Consider the following 15,214-nt stretch of genomic DNA (forward strand, 5'->3'; position numbering starts at 1 on the left):
TTGGGGCAGATAACTTGTCTTTTTAGTTCCCAGGTCTTTGGATCAAGAGAAACTGTACCTGAGGAGCTGCACCCAAGGAACCTCATTTTCTTCTGGACATGACTCATGAGAAAATGGACGTCAAGCCCGATGCCATGATTGGATGAGACTTTGGGGGTCTTGGGAGGGGGTGAGTCTATTTTGCATGTGGGAGGTATGTGAATTATTATGGCCATAGGGTAGAGCATAGTAAGTTGTTTGCAAGAGATGGCCACAATAACTCCTCCCATTCCTGTATGTACACCCTTTGCAATGTGACTTTGCTGTTCCTCCCTTCCATGGGTGGCATCTATTTCCCCACCCCTCGAATCTTAGCTGGCTTTGTGGCTTGCTTAGACCATCAGAATGTGGCCAAAGAGATGTATAAATTCTAGAGCTTATACCTCAAGAGGTCTTACAGCTTCTGCGTTTGCACTCTTGGAACACAGCACTGAAGAAGCCTGGTCTAACCTGCTGGAGGATGAGAAGTCACATGCATTGGAGATGAATGATTACAGCTGAGGCTCCCTAGACATACCAGCCAGCACTCAGCACAAATCACCAGACATCTGAGTGAGACCATTCTACCCCACTGAAGCTACCAGATGGTGATTTGTATATAAGTGCAAGACTAGAAGAAGAACTGCCCAGATGAGAACAGCATCATAAAAGGTTGATGTTCTAAGCAAGCCACTGAGTTTTGAGATGACTTGCTACATGGCAAAACAGAGCAAAAAAGATACAGAGCATAAAAGACTATGGGTTATGTGAAATGGTCTAACATCATGTACTTTAAGTCTCAGAGGAGAAGAGAAAGAGAATGGAGCAGAAGCAGTATTTGAAGAAATGATGAAGCAGAAGCCATATTTGAAGAGAGAAAGGCTAAGAATTTCTTTGAACAGATAAAAGATACCAAGGACAGATTCAAAAAGCACTATGAGCCTTAAGCAGGACAAATACAAAGAACCACATCTATGCTTATCAGAGTAAATCTACCACTCTACCCCTTACAAAAGAGAGAAAGAGAGAAAATCTTAAAGCAGCTGAGGAATAAAGATTACTTTCAAAAGAGTAACAATAAGATTGACAGTTGACATCTCAGTAGAAACAGTGAAAACCAAAAATTATTGGGATTATTTAAAGTGCTGAGAAAAAAAAATAGTTACCATTTTAGAATTCTGTCCCCAACAGTAATATTCTTCAAAACTAAAGATGAAATTCCTTTGGCTGCAACAATACCATATATGATGTAATGTGAACCAGGAAAGTATCTTGTCTGGAACAAGTTGTACATTTAGTTGTACAGAATACAGGATAGTAGTATTTTGCCCATTGTTGGATTTGTGTATGTGCCTATGTTTTCAAATATTTTGTTGTTTACCTTTGTGATGCACCAGATTTTCATGTTTTCATATTTATCAATTAATATTGATTATGTAAGAATGCAGCATCTTAAAGATATTAAAGATGATGGCATGGACTGTATTTTATTCACTTTTGTATTTCTGCTGATTAACATGGTTCCTGACACTTCTGGACATCTGCTTGTTGAAATCAAAGTAGCTTATCAAGATAGATAAAATGTTTAAAATTTAAGAATTGTTTTTTTCCCCCCCTTTTCTAATACAGGTTCAAGCTGAAGTCCCTGGATCTCCCATATTTGTGATGAGACTAGCCAAACAATCTCGTCATCTGGAGGTGCAGATCTTAGCGGACCAATATGGCAATGCCATCTCTTTGTTTGGTCGTGATTGCTCTGTACAACGCAGGCATCAGAAGATTATTGAAGAGGCACCAGCTACTATTGCTACTCCAGCAGTATTTGAACACATGGAACAGGTACATATATTAAAAGGCTTACTTTATGTTTTCTTACACAGAACATTTTTCATTCAGTTCATGTACCAATCTGAGAATAATGGGATTTTAAACAACTATTCTGAATAATTAATAAAATTATATCCTTTTCTTAGAGAAAAAAAATTTTACTGTTCTCTCACTAAGAGAATTGTCAAGGAACATATCAAGCTCTAAAAGTAGTTAATGCGTTCTTAAAAAAAATCAGTGTACCATTTTGGGAAAGAGGGATAAAGAAGAGAAGTGTTTTGAAATTTTTAGTCTTATGGTTGATTTTTTTTTTTAAGAAGCTCATAATCAGGTAGTTTCATTTGCTGGATTGATTATCATCAAGTCTTCAGCTGAATTTAATCAACTCTATTATCTTTTTTGGAAAGTCCTCTATCTTCAGAGTTCACACATTCTATCTTTTTGTATAGAAAACAGTTTCTCAGAGTCATGAAGGATGCCTTTGGAATAACTATAGTTTAGAGACCTGAACATAGTCTTTTCTGGAGTCCTGACCCAGTCTCTATATCAAAATATATTCTTCAAAATATATTTCTTGTGTGTTAGAAGTCTATTTCCTATGTTGTGTATATATTAGGATGAACTCTTGAACTGCTGTAATAAAGATGCCTTCAAAATGCAGTGGCTCGGCCGGGCATGGTGGCTTTTGCCTGTAATCCTAGCACTTCGGGAGGCTAAGGCAGACAGATCACTTGAGCCCTGGAATTTGAGACCAGCCTGGGCAATATGGTGAAACTGCATCTCTACTAAAAATACAAAAATTAGCTGAGTGTCATGGCACACATCTGTACTGTCAGCTGCTTGGGAGGCTGAGGTGGGAGGATCACTTGACCCTGGGAGGTCAAAGCTACAGTGAGCCTTGATCGTGCCACTGCACTCCAACCTGGGTGACAGAGCAAGACCCTATCTCAAAACAAACAAATAAATAAATAAATAAATAAGCAAAATACAGTGGCTTAAACAAGGTATAAGTTTCTATTTATCTTTCATCATAGTTCAGAGATGAGCTGGTACCAGAAATAGGTTTATTGCTCACCTGTTGCCTGTTTTTATAAATAAAATTTTATTGGAACACAATGATGCTTATTTATTTATGTGTTATTTATGGCTGCTTTATCACTACAATGGTAGCATTGAATAGTTGTGACAGAGGCTATATGACCCACAAAATTGAAAATAATTACTATCTGGCTCTTTACCAAAAAAGTTTGCCAAACTTTGCTCTCGGACATTGTTATCTTCATGATTAAGCTAACTCACACAAGATTATGTGGAGGGCAAGCATATGGAAGCATGATCTTGAAGTCACATATATCACTTCTGCTCACATTCCACTGGACAAAATTCAGTTACACAATTATACCTAGCACAAAGGTTGTTAGGAATTGTGGTCACTAACTGAGTGACCATGTGCTCAGCAAAAATTTCAATTTTATTCCTAAAATGATGAAGTGGAGAAAAGTCACTGGAGGGCATTTCATAATCTGCCTCAGTCTGTTCCTCTGGCTACCCATTATCCTTTTATCCTTTTTCCTACTCTCAGAGCACACATTGCCTTTGTCCAAGGAAGACAGCCTGAAGTCCCATCCAGTTACTAGTAACTGGAGTTACTCCAGTTATTACTGGAGGTGATTCTGGATCTCTGTGTGATGTATATTCCTCTCCATTAGATATGTATTGTGGCTTTTCATGGGCCAGTGACTCAAAATACAAGTTATTTACCCACTGTCATTCCCCCCCTGCCCTTACCATACACCCAATATACAATAATGGAATAGGAACAAGATAATTCTCATTTGGAAAAATGAAAAGTACATAGCAATCATTGGTCCATAGCAGTTATCAAATCCTCCTTTTTAGGTAGGAATTGCAATGATTCCCTTCTATATACGAGAATACTACCTCAGGCCTTCTGGCTGTCCCTGGTTCCGCTACTGCACACTCCAAAGAAGTGCGATAAGGGAGTAAATCCCTTGTTCATTGTCCTTCAAGGCACCTACCATTGTTTTCTGGGAAGTTCTTCCTCATTCAGTTTTCTCTGTGAGTTGGGCTTTGGAGACTATGCCTTCTTTGGGAGAACTTTCACAACCCACTTCCTGCTGGTGCAGAATTGAAGGCACAAATATCCCAATCATCAACCGCAGGCTTTTGAAAGCCAGGTTTGTGGTTTGTTTGGAAATACAATTCCTTCAAATACTTACTAAGCTTCTGGGCTATTTGCTTGCAATCAGCTTTGGGTTGGATTAATCATACTCAAAGATTTCTTCTAGATATAGAAACTTTTCTTCTATTATTTACTGGCTTCTGTGCTTAGCCTATCTCTCTTACCTCGATTTAATATTGGCTATCTTGGGGCCAGCTGAAACTAAAGCAGCATGTTTAATCTGATCTTTGACACTGAGTTGCTTCAGGGTGATAATCTCATTTTCTCTTTGGGGGAGTACAAAAGAAGTTGGCTTTTTCTTCACTCTGACCCTTTCAGATCATCTTTTTTAAGGTTTAGTTGGTGTGTGGTCAGTATTCCAAGTTATTGTAGGAAACAGTTTACCAAATGTTGTGTTATCCCAACAAGGAGGTTATCGCCTTTCCAGCCTGCAGTATCTGTTTCTCTGCTACCCACTACCCTTTTGCTAAGCTAGCATCTCATATTTTAATATTTTTAAATAGCAGCATTCTACCTGCACTTAATAATTCCTGTATCGATTAGGATACAGGTTAAATTACTGTAACAAAAAGGTCCAGAAAACACAGTGGACCCCCCAAAAAATAGAAGTTTATTTTTCTCTCCCATCCTAGTCTGGGGTGAGCTTTTCAGGGCTGGTGGAAGTTTTTTATTCCATGAGGCCATCTTGGGATACAGGTTCGTTCTTTCTTTTCTTTTTCTTTCTTTTCTTTTCCTTTCTTTTCTCTCTTGCTGCTGTTAGTGTGTTCTCATTTGCATGATTGAAGCTGGCTTATACTATCATGACCACATTCCAGTGAATAAGAAGGAAAAAGCTAGGAATAGAGAATGAGACTTTTCAAAATATGACTTAGGGCCGGGTGCCGTGGCTCACGCCTATAATCCCAGCACTTTAGGAGGCTGAGGTGGGTGGATCACCTGAGGTCAGGAGTTTGAGACCAGTCTGGCCAACATGACGAAAACCCATCTCTACTAAGGATACAAAAATTAGCCTGACACAGTGGCATGAGCCTGTGATCCCAGCTACTCAGGAGGCTGAGGTAGGAGAATCACTTGAACCCGGGAGGGGGAGGTTGCAGTGAGCCCGAGATTGCGCCACTGTGCTCCAGCCCGGGTGACAAAGCAAGACTCCATCTCAAAAAAAAAAAAAAAGAAAAAAATATATATATGACTTATGAGTTACGCATATCACTTACCAGTGCTGATGTCTTGTTTGTCAGAGCTTAGCCACTAACCAGGCCAGGCATGGTGGCTCACGCCTGTAATCCCAGTACTTTGGGAGGCCAAGGCGAGTAGATCACCTGAGATCAGGAGTTTGAGACCAGGCAGGCCAACATGGTGAAATTCCATCTTTACTAAAAATACAAAAATTAGCCAGGCATGGTGGCGCATGCCTGTAATCTCAGGTACTTGGGGGGCTGAGGCAGGATAATCACTTGAACCCAGGAGGCAGAGTTTGTAATGAGCCACGAGATTGTGCCACTGCACTCCAGGCTGGGAGACAGAAAAAAAAAAAAAAAAGAAAAAGAAATCTAGTCTCTTCCTAGTTAGTTACGTTTCTAGGAAGAAGAGGAGCATATTGGAAATACTGGAAACTGGACAAGAGTCTGTCCCTGTGTTTTTTTGTCTGCATGCATTTATGTCTGATGGGGTGAGGTTGCTTTTGATGCAAAGTGAAAAATACGCTTATCTCCCGATTTTTCATTGAGTTTTTCATCCATGTCCAGGGATATGATAATCTGAAAGGGTGAAATGTGCTCTCATGTGGCTAAAAGCCTTTGATGGCTCTTTTTTTGAGACAGAGTCTTGCTCTGTCGCCCAGGCTGGAGTGCAGTGGCCGGATCTCAGCTCACTGCAAGCTCTGCCTCCTGGGTTTACGCCATTCTCCTGCCTCAGCCTCCCGAGTAGCTGGGACTACAGGCGCCTGCCACCTCACCCGGCTAGTTTTCTGTATTTTTTATTAGAGACGGGGTTTCATCGGGTTAGCCAGGATGGTCTCGATCTCCTGACCTCGTGATCCGCCTGTCTTGAGCCACTTTGATGACTCTTATACACACTGAACAGTTGAGTCATTGAGAGGCTGTAGTGGTCCAGCAGTTGGATAAGGTGAGATACTTATGTTTGCTTATCTCTCTTCTTTGAGTGTGCGGTGAAACTTGCCAAAATGGTGGGTTATGTGAGTGCTGGGACTGTGGAATACCTGTACAGCCAGGACGGCAGCTTCTACTTTCTGGAATTGAATCCTCGGCTACAGGTAGAGCACCCTTGTACAGAGATGGTGGCTGATGTCAATCTCCCTGCAGCTCAGCTCCAGGTGAGTCTCCCTGAACTGGGTTGTGGAGCCTAGAGAAGTCAGAGAGGCCTGAAAAACGGGTTTAACCAGTGTGTGATGAGAGAAAAAGCACCTCCTATCTGAGTCACACCTAATGTTCATTTCTCTTTCACGCTGTATGGGTTATGCATGTGTGGGTTGGTTTTCCTGATGTAGTACAGACATAGGAATATTATTTTTTTTTTCTAGTCAGACACATCTGATATAATGTGTCATGTTTTAGAAATAAATGTTAATAATGTATGCTTTATTCAATTATTTAACTATAGTAAACTTCACAACTTTGTATTATAATTATTCCCTACTCATTTTTTTTTTTTTACTAGTGTTCTTTATTGAAATAATTCTGCATCAGAGATTGGTGGTTGAAGTTTTTCCTGACAAGAGTGTGGTAGCACACATATATTTTTATAATTTGTAAAGTGCTTGCTGTCAATATTATTGTCTTCTCTCAGCCCAGGAAACAAATATTATGGAAAGCAGTAATAGTTAACGATAAGGTTTGATATTATTTTTATCTAACATTATTTGCCCACATTGAGAACACCTTCTGGGTTCCTATTAAAGACTAAAGATTTACTTACTTCCGCCAGTGGTTTGCAGGGATGGAAGAGATAATTATGACACAATTAAGACTTTCTAGCTGTCTGTTTTTGGATAGCTATTAACATTTACTCCTCCCTTAGATATTTTCATTCTCATTATGTGATGGAGAAATGACAACATGAGAACTCGTGTCTGTTGCATTAGGAATGTGGGGACTTCTTTAGAAGTGGAGAATATTCTAACTACTTATCTGTAGTGATATATTGTATTTCAAGCAACTTAGAGTTGATGATTGTAGAATACAGATTATAAAAATAGAATGTTTTAGGGAGTGGCTCCAAAAATAAAAACATTTTAGGTTATCTGATAGCCTCTACACTTTAAGGGAAGTAACTGAAAAATTAAAGATGTGTGTTTTATTACCTTTCAGATTGCCATGGGGATTCCTCTATATAGAATCAAGGATATCCGTATGATGTACGGGGTATCTCCCTGGGGTGATTCTCCCATTGATTTTGAAGATTCTGCACATGTTCCTTGCCCAAGGGGCCATGTTATTGCTGCTCGGATCACTAGTGAAAATCCAGATGAGGTAACCCGTCACTTAAAAGGTTTATACCTCCTTTTAATGAACTTTAATGTTAAGATAGTATCTGAGCATATACTTCTGAAATATCTTGGGACTTCCTCTGGAGAGAGAAATATAGAGGTTTCTCAGAGCACATAAGTAAATGTCATTGCTTCATTGGTTACTTAATCCCACTTAAGTCACTATAGAGTCTTCAGTGGGCCTGTAGCATTGGGTCTAGGCCTTTATCATTTTTGTGTGTCTTCTCTGCTTCTGTGTGTGATTAACACAGAACTTAAACAAGAATATATAAATCTTCTCTTCCTTTGAAACATAATATGGTCTCTCATTCTTTATTCTCTAACAGGGTTTTAAGCCCAGTTCAGGAACAGTTCAGGAACTAAATTTCCGCAGCAATAAGAATGTTTGGGGATACTTCAGTGTTGCTGCTGCAGGGGGACTTCATGAATTTGCTGATTCTCAGTTTGGTCACTGCTTTTCTTGGGGAGAAAACAGAGAGGAGGCAATTTCGTGAGTATAATAGCATTTGATTGCATTTTACAAAATAAATTTGTGCTAATCTTAAGTGAAGGTATGAGCATGGGAATAGGAATCATCTGCTATCAAAGTAATAATATTAACAACCTTTTTGAAGAAATCTTGAATATTTCTAATTGTACTTACATTCATATTGTATTAAATTATGGAGTGCTTGGCAGATGTTTTTCTGTTTGTTGTTCTGAGCCTTTTGAAGTATTTTTACTTTCAAATATTTTTGATAAATGTATAAAATTGATTGCTTTAAAGGTATCTTATTTTTCCACAGAAAGAGTATTGTTATTGAGGGGAGGTAGATTCTTGGCCAAGAACTAGGTATCAAATAAATCATAGACTTTTATTTTATTTTTTTCTTGTGAGAAGACTTAAAATCTATTAGCAGTTTTCAAGTACACAATCTATTGTTATGAGCCATAGTCACCATGATGTACGCTTATAGTTATTTAAAATAATAAAATTATACTGCTCATATTATGAAAAGGACACAAAGAAATTGTCTACATTGCTTATATAAGAGACCTTAGTGTGCTGTAAAGTATATAACAGCTTAGGCAAATATAACTGCTATATCATAAATGTTAGATAATATTCTATTAATCATAAACAATGAATATTAAATTAACAGCACTTTTGCTTGCCTAAAACATAGGGCTGAAGGAGGTGATTTTAACAGCTTAGATCTTTTGGAATATCTATCCAAAATTGAAATTTGAACTAGTTCTTTTCTGTTTTTTTAATGATTTATTGCCTTGCATCAAACATTTAATACCATTCCCTTTACCTTTGAACTGTACACGGAGTAGGTAATTAATAAGTAGCATTTGTTAGTAATGTATTAATCCTAGTATATGGTTATTTGTATTAATAAACACTTATTGATTAGTTTTATATTTTTATCAATTTCATGAATTAATTTTAAGAGGCAGGGTCTTGCTCTGTCACCCAGGCTGGAATGCAGTGGTGCCATCACAGCTCACTGAAACCTCAACCTCCTGGGTTCAAGCAATCCTTTTGCCTCAGCCTCCTGAGTAGCTGGGACTGCAGGTGTGCACCACCATGTCCAGCAAATTTTAAATTTTTTGTAGAGATGGGGTCTCCCTTTGTTGCCCAGGCTAGTCTCAAACTCTTGGGCTCTAATGATCCTACCACCTTGGCCCCACAAAGTGCTGGTATTATAGGCATGAGCCACTGTACCCAGCCTTGATTAATTAGTTTGTAATATTGTTTTTAGAAGTAGGGAAATCTCATTATTTCTCTATTTTGTCCTTTACATTTCTTCTCATTCTTCAAAACTATAAGTGGAATTTTTCAAAATTAAAACACTGCTACCAGAAAAAAACATTGGTATGAAGTTGCCTTTTAAGCATATTCACTGCCATATTATGCTCTGCAAAGTGAAAAAGGTTTACTAGAGCTTGCAAATTGTTGGCTTTCTGGTGAGTTTCAACGTACAGATGTGTTTTGATCAGCTCACAGGGTGTTAATGTTTTTTAATTTGACAATATTAAAAAATTAGGAGATTGAAATCAAAATATGGATTTCTGCTAGCTCTTAAAAGTAGGACTATAGGCTGGGCGCGGTGGCTCACGCCTGTAATCCCTGCACTTTGGGAGGCCGAGGCGGGCGGATCACGAGGTCAGTAGATCGAGACCATCCTGGCTAACACGGTGAAACCCCGTCTCTACTAAAATACAAAAAATTAGCCGGGCGCGGTGGCGGGCGCCTGTAGTCCCAGCTACTCCGGAGGCTGAGGCAGGAGAATGGCGCGAACCCGGGAGGCAGAGCTTGCAGTGAGCCGAGATGGTGCCACTGCACTCCAGCCTGGGCGACAGAGTGAAGACTCCGCCTCAAAAAAAAAAAAAAAAAGTAGGACTATAATGACAACATTAGTTTTACATTCTCGTTGTTAAAAGTTAGCTAGGCTCTTTCCCTAAGTGGCCTGAGGTAATCTGTGAAAATGGTTCGCTATTCACTTGACCCGGAGAACCCCACGAAATCATGCAAATCAGGAGGTTCCAATCTTCGTGTTCACTTTAAGAACACTCGTGAAACTACCCAGGCCATCAAGGGTATGCATATTCGAAAAGCCACGAAGTATCTGAAAGATGTCACTTTACAGAAACAGTGTGTACCATTCCGACGTTACAATGGTTGGGTTGGCAGGTGTGCCCAGGCCAAGCAGTGGGGCTGGACACAAGGTCGGTGACCCAAAAAGGGTGCTGAGGCCGGGCGTGGTGGCTCACGCCTGTAATCCCAGCACTTTGGGAGGCCGAGATGGGCGGATCACGAGGTCAGGAGATCGAGACCATCCTGGCTAACATGGTGAAACCCCGTCTCTACTAAAAATACAAAAAATTAGCGGGCGCCTGTAGTCCCAGCTATATGGGAGGCTGAGGCAGGAGAATGATGTGAACCTGGGAGGCGGAGCTTGCAGTGAGCCAAGATCGCGCCACTGCACTGCAGCCTGGGCAACAGAGCGAGACTCTGTCTCAAAAAAAGAAAAAGAGTGCTGAATTGTTGCTGCACATGCTTAAAAACGCAGAGAGTAATGCTGAACTTAAGGGTTTAGATGTAGATTCTCTGGTCATCGAGCATATCCAAGTGAACAAAGCACCTAAGATGCGCCAACAGATCTACAGAGCTCATGGTCGGATTAACCCATGAATGAGCTCTCCCTGCCACTTTGAGATGATCCTTACTGAAAAGGAATAGATTGTTCCTAAACCAGAAGAAGAGGTTGCCCAGAAGAAAAAGATATCCCAGAAGAAACTGAAAAAACAAAAACTTATGGTACGGGAGTAAATTCAGCATTAAAATAAATGTAATTAAAAGGGGGAAAAAAAAAGTTACCTAGTTTTTCCTGGGCACAGTGGCTCACACTTGTAATCCCAGCATTTTGGGAGCCCGAGGCGGGCAGATCACGTAAGGTCAGGAGTTTGAGACCAACCTGGCCAACATGGTGAAACCCTGTCTCTACTAAAAATACAAAAATTAGCCAGGTGTGGTGGCGAGTGCCTGTAATCTCAGCTACTCAGGAAGCTGAGGCAGGAGAATCACTTGAACCCAGGCAGCTGAGGTTGCAGTGAGCCAAGATCGCGCCATTGCACTCCAGCCTGGGCAACAAGAGCTAAACTCCGTCTCAAACAACAACAACAAACAGCTAGTTTTGTGTGGCTGCTTCTTTTAGATGGTACATAAACTTTGTAGTTAACACAACTCCTATTCAGTCTGCCTCACTCATTTATGTTCCCAGACTGGCCTCTGTTGGCATTTAGGTTTAAGTTCTGATTTGGCAGACCACTGTGTATTTTTTTCAGGGAATGTCACATGACCCAATCCAGAAGACTTGTTCCTTATTTTCGACCAGCTCTGTACATTTGTCTACAGTACAAAACTAACTAGCTTAATTTTTAGCATGTCAAAAATACGTTGTCTACAATAAGTCTCCTTCTTGACACTATGCCAAAAGTTCATTCTTCAGCTTAGAGCTTTGTTTCTTATTTCTTCATTACATTAGGTGTATATCTTCAGCTTGGGGTTTGGACTCTTGTTTGCCAGAATGCCCCAACTCATATATTCCAGTATATTCCAGTATAATTTCCCTTGGGTCATAATCTAAATACCATGAGAACAGGACTGTGTCTTGTTACTGCTATATCCCCTGAACATAGTAAGCATTCAGTAAATGTTGGTTGAATGGATTAGCCACTCGTTCCCATCCTTATACCTCTGCTTCAATCATACCATTCCCTGAACTCAACCTGTATTTCGTGTGTTTTTTTTTTTTTTTGAGACGGAGTCTTGCTCTGTCGCCCAGGCTGGAGTGCAGTGGCACAATCTCAGCTCACTGCAACCTCTGCCTCCTGAGTTCAAGTGATTCTCCTGCCTCAGCCTCCTGAGTAACTGGGATTACAGGCACATGCCACTATGCCCGGCTAATTTTGTCAACCTGTATTTTCTTCTCTCTGCTTTTTTGTTTTTGCTATTTCCTCTGTTCATTCATTTATTGAATTTTTTTATTCACTTTTTTTTTTTTTTCCTGACATGGAGTGCCCACCACCACACTCAGCTAGTTTTTGTATTCGTAGTAGAGACAGGTTTCACCATGTTGGCCAGGCGGGTCTCGAACTCCTGACCTCAAGTCATCTGCCCGCATCGGGCTCCCAAAGTGCTGGGATTACAGGTGTGAGCCACTGTGCCAGGCCCATTCATTCATTCTATTAAATATTTACTGAGTATCTACTATCTACAGGTTCTGGCAATACAGTGAGGTCCAAAATAGAATCTCTGTCCTCACAAAACTTTACAATCCAGAGGGAGTAAGACAATTGGCAGTTAAAATACAATGTAGTAAGGATGGTGATAGTCAGATTATTTAACGGCATTATAGGATCATATAGATGAGTCAACTAACTCAGTCTGGAGGGGGTCTGGGAAGGTTTCCCAGAAGACAGTGACATCTAGATTGATAATTGAAGTTTGTAGAAGTAAGTCAAGTCAAAGGAGGACAGAGGTGGGCAACAGAATAATATTTTAGGCTGATGGAATGCCTGGACCACCTGGAAGATTCCTGTCACAGTTATAATTATCAGCTATACTTTTAGCCTATGTCAGATTTCACATTTTTCATGAAACTGTAGGGAGGTGAATTTCTCCCTTCTTACAACCTCTCCAGAACTTTGCTTAAGTATTGTCACTGGCATTGATAATATTCCACCATGTGTTTTGAAAGTGATTATTGTATTTATATTCTTTCTTCCTTACAGTCATAATATGTGTCTTATTAGTATGAACTACATAATTAGTATTTGTTTAAGTAAATACCTGTCCCGTGCAGGATAGACACTGGGCATAAATATACAGAAAAGCCCCATAGTATTTGAAATTCTGCTAAAATTGGATCACTTTGCACTTAACTGGGAAGTAATAAAAGTAATGAGCAAATCATTGCATAGATATCCAAAATACAGTTTAAAAAAACACTCCCACTTTCCTGATATATGACTGCACCCAGAGAGTTGCTTCACTGTGTGGAAATCTTTAAATTAAGCCCTTGGGAAAATTCATTGAACTGTATACTTAAAATAAGTATATTTTACTGTATGTAAATTATACATAAATAAGGTTTAAGGATAGGGAGAATTAATGCCCTAATTCTTGTTAGCCAACAATAAATTAATGGAATAAGGGAAACTTAACTAAGTAAAAACTGAGGGTGGTTTGCATATAATTTGTTATAATTTGTTCTGTACTCATTATAATGAAATGTATCTGATTAGCTGATGCTCTTATGGTAATATCAGTTAGAATTCAAACGTTTACTGACTTTTTGCGAATTTTTCTCTGTGGAATGCACATGAATGAGCACACTTAACATGTGCACCCTTATTTGTTTTTGGAACTGTCTCTCTCCCTTCCCTCTCAGGATTCCAAAGGAATGAAACAGTTCTTTTCTTTTTGGTTGGGGGACGGAGTCTCGCTCAGTCGCCCAGGCTGGAGTGCAGTGGTGCAATCTCGGCTCACTGCAAGCTCCACCTCCCGGGTTCAAGCCATTCTCCTGCCTCAGCCTCCCGAGTAGCTGGGACGACAGACGCCTGCCACCACGCTTGGCTAATTTTTTGTGTTTTTAGTAGAGATGGGCTTTCACCGTGTTAGCCAGGATGGTCTCAATCTCCTGACCTGTCTTGGCCTCCCAAATCCGCCTGTGTTGGCCTCCCAAAGTGTTAGGATTATAGGCGTGAGCCACCGCGCCTGGCCAAACAGTTCTTTAAAATGATTGAAAAACATTAAAGTGTTTGTTGCTGAAACAGATTGGCTTCTGTTCTTCTCCCAGAAACATGGTGGTGGCTTTGAAGGAGCTGTCTATTCGGGGTGACTTTCGAACTACAGTTGAATACCTGATCAAATTGTTAGAGACTGAAAGCTTTCAGATGAACAGAATTGATACTGGCTGGCTGGACAGACTGATAGCAGAAAAAGTACAGGTGTGTATTTCTGTACTTGCACAAACAGCTGCTGGGATTGGGTTTTTATAAACTTGGGTGCTCAATCCCTGTCACTAAATGAAATTTATTTGATTCTAATGTAAATGGTTCTTGATCTACCTGGAAAAATCTAGGAGTCAGTGTAATTTTAGCACTCTGATGATTCCTGTGCTGGTGTAACACAGTCATTTTATGTTCTAGCATTGCTTCCTGACGTATATTTGAAGAGAGGCATGCGGAGATTGAATTTCTTTGTTTTTCTTCATTTAATGTTAAATCTGGTCCATAGTTGCCAACTTCTGTATCTACCAGATGCTGAAGAGAGAGGCCTCATTTAAATCAAGAGTTATCAGTTATTCCTTAATTCCTGGGGCTATGCTAAATTATCCTAGATTTTGTATAAAATCGTTAGATTCATATAATTTGTCTGGAGGTCCAAAGTTTGGCTATAAACTGTTTTTCTTTGAGATTATCAGTAGCCAAATCGTTGTGTCTTTAAATTTATTTCTGTCAGAAGCCTATTTTTGAGCTACTCATTGATTGGCTCAGTGGAAGTCTTAGGGAGAGAAGAAGAAATTTTTCATTTCTCTTCAAATGGTCCCTCTAATCAAATTCTAAACGTGAATGTGTTCATTTTTATCTAAAAAATCAGTTGGGCAGTGAGAATGGAGATTTTCATTGCTAGCTGTTTCATCACAACAAATGTGAACCTGATTTCATTTGAGAGTCTGTGGTGCCAAGTGACCATGCATTTGATCTGCCCTCTTTTTCCTCCTTTCAGGCTGAGCGACCTGACACCATGTTGGGGGTTGTATGTGGGGCCCTCCACGTGGCAGACGTGAGCCTGCGGAATAGCGTCTCTAACTTCCTTCACTCCTTAGAAAGGTAGGCTTTGTTTCTTGTAGGCTACACAAACTAACCAACGGTCCTGAGCACAGGGACTGAAGCTCAAAGACCCATTTATTCTTCTGTCTGTTTCTGGCAGCTTATGAGTGTTACTTGTTATTCATGGACCATGGTGGCAAGAAAGAGAGGGGATGTTGACATTTATGGCAAATTATTTGGGGAGTCTAACTGCAGATTCTAGACATTAACTTATACCACAGTTAGAACAGGTTGCTTCTTTAAAAACTGGAATCCATCTGCATTAGATATTCTGT

The 15,214-nt window shown here is 39.9% G+C and overlaps 1 protein-coding gene across 17 annotated transcripts in view; it reads left to right on the plus strand.

Moving 5' to 3' along the window:
* ACACA (acetyl-CoA carboxylase alpha) overlaps window positions 1–15,214 on the plus strand; it is a 330,564-nt gene that overhangs the window by 147,695 nt on the left and 167,655 nt on the right. For all 17 annotated transcript variants that reach the window (XM_005583932.5, XM_005583930.5, XM_005583933.5 and 14 more), the window contains 6 exons: window positions 1,648–1,857; window positions 6,210–6,380; window positions 7,375–7,536; window positions 7,880–8,043; window positions 13,904–14,054; window positions 14,836–14,939. In XM_005583932.5, the coding sequence (XP_005583989.1) occupies window positions 1,648–1,857; window positions 6,210–6,380; window positions 7,375–7,536; window positions 7,880–8,043; window positions 13,904–14,054; window positions 14,836–14,939 (962 nt within the window). The remainder of the gene's footprint in view (window positions 1–1,647; window positions 1,858–6,209; window positions 6,381–7,374; window positions 7,537–7,879; window positions 8,044–13,903; window positions 14,055–14,835; window positions 14,940–15,214) is intronic.

Source organism: Macaca fascicularis, chromosome 16 (assembly GCF_037993035.2).
Source record: "Macaca fascicularis isolate 582-1 chromosome 16, T2T-MFA8v1.1".
Taxonomy (NCBI): domain Eukaryota; kingdom Metazoa; phylum Chordata; class Mammalia; order Primates; family Cercopithecidae; genus Macaca; species Macaca fascicularis.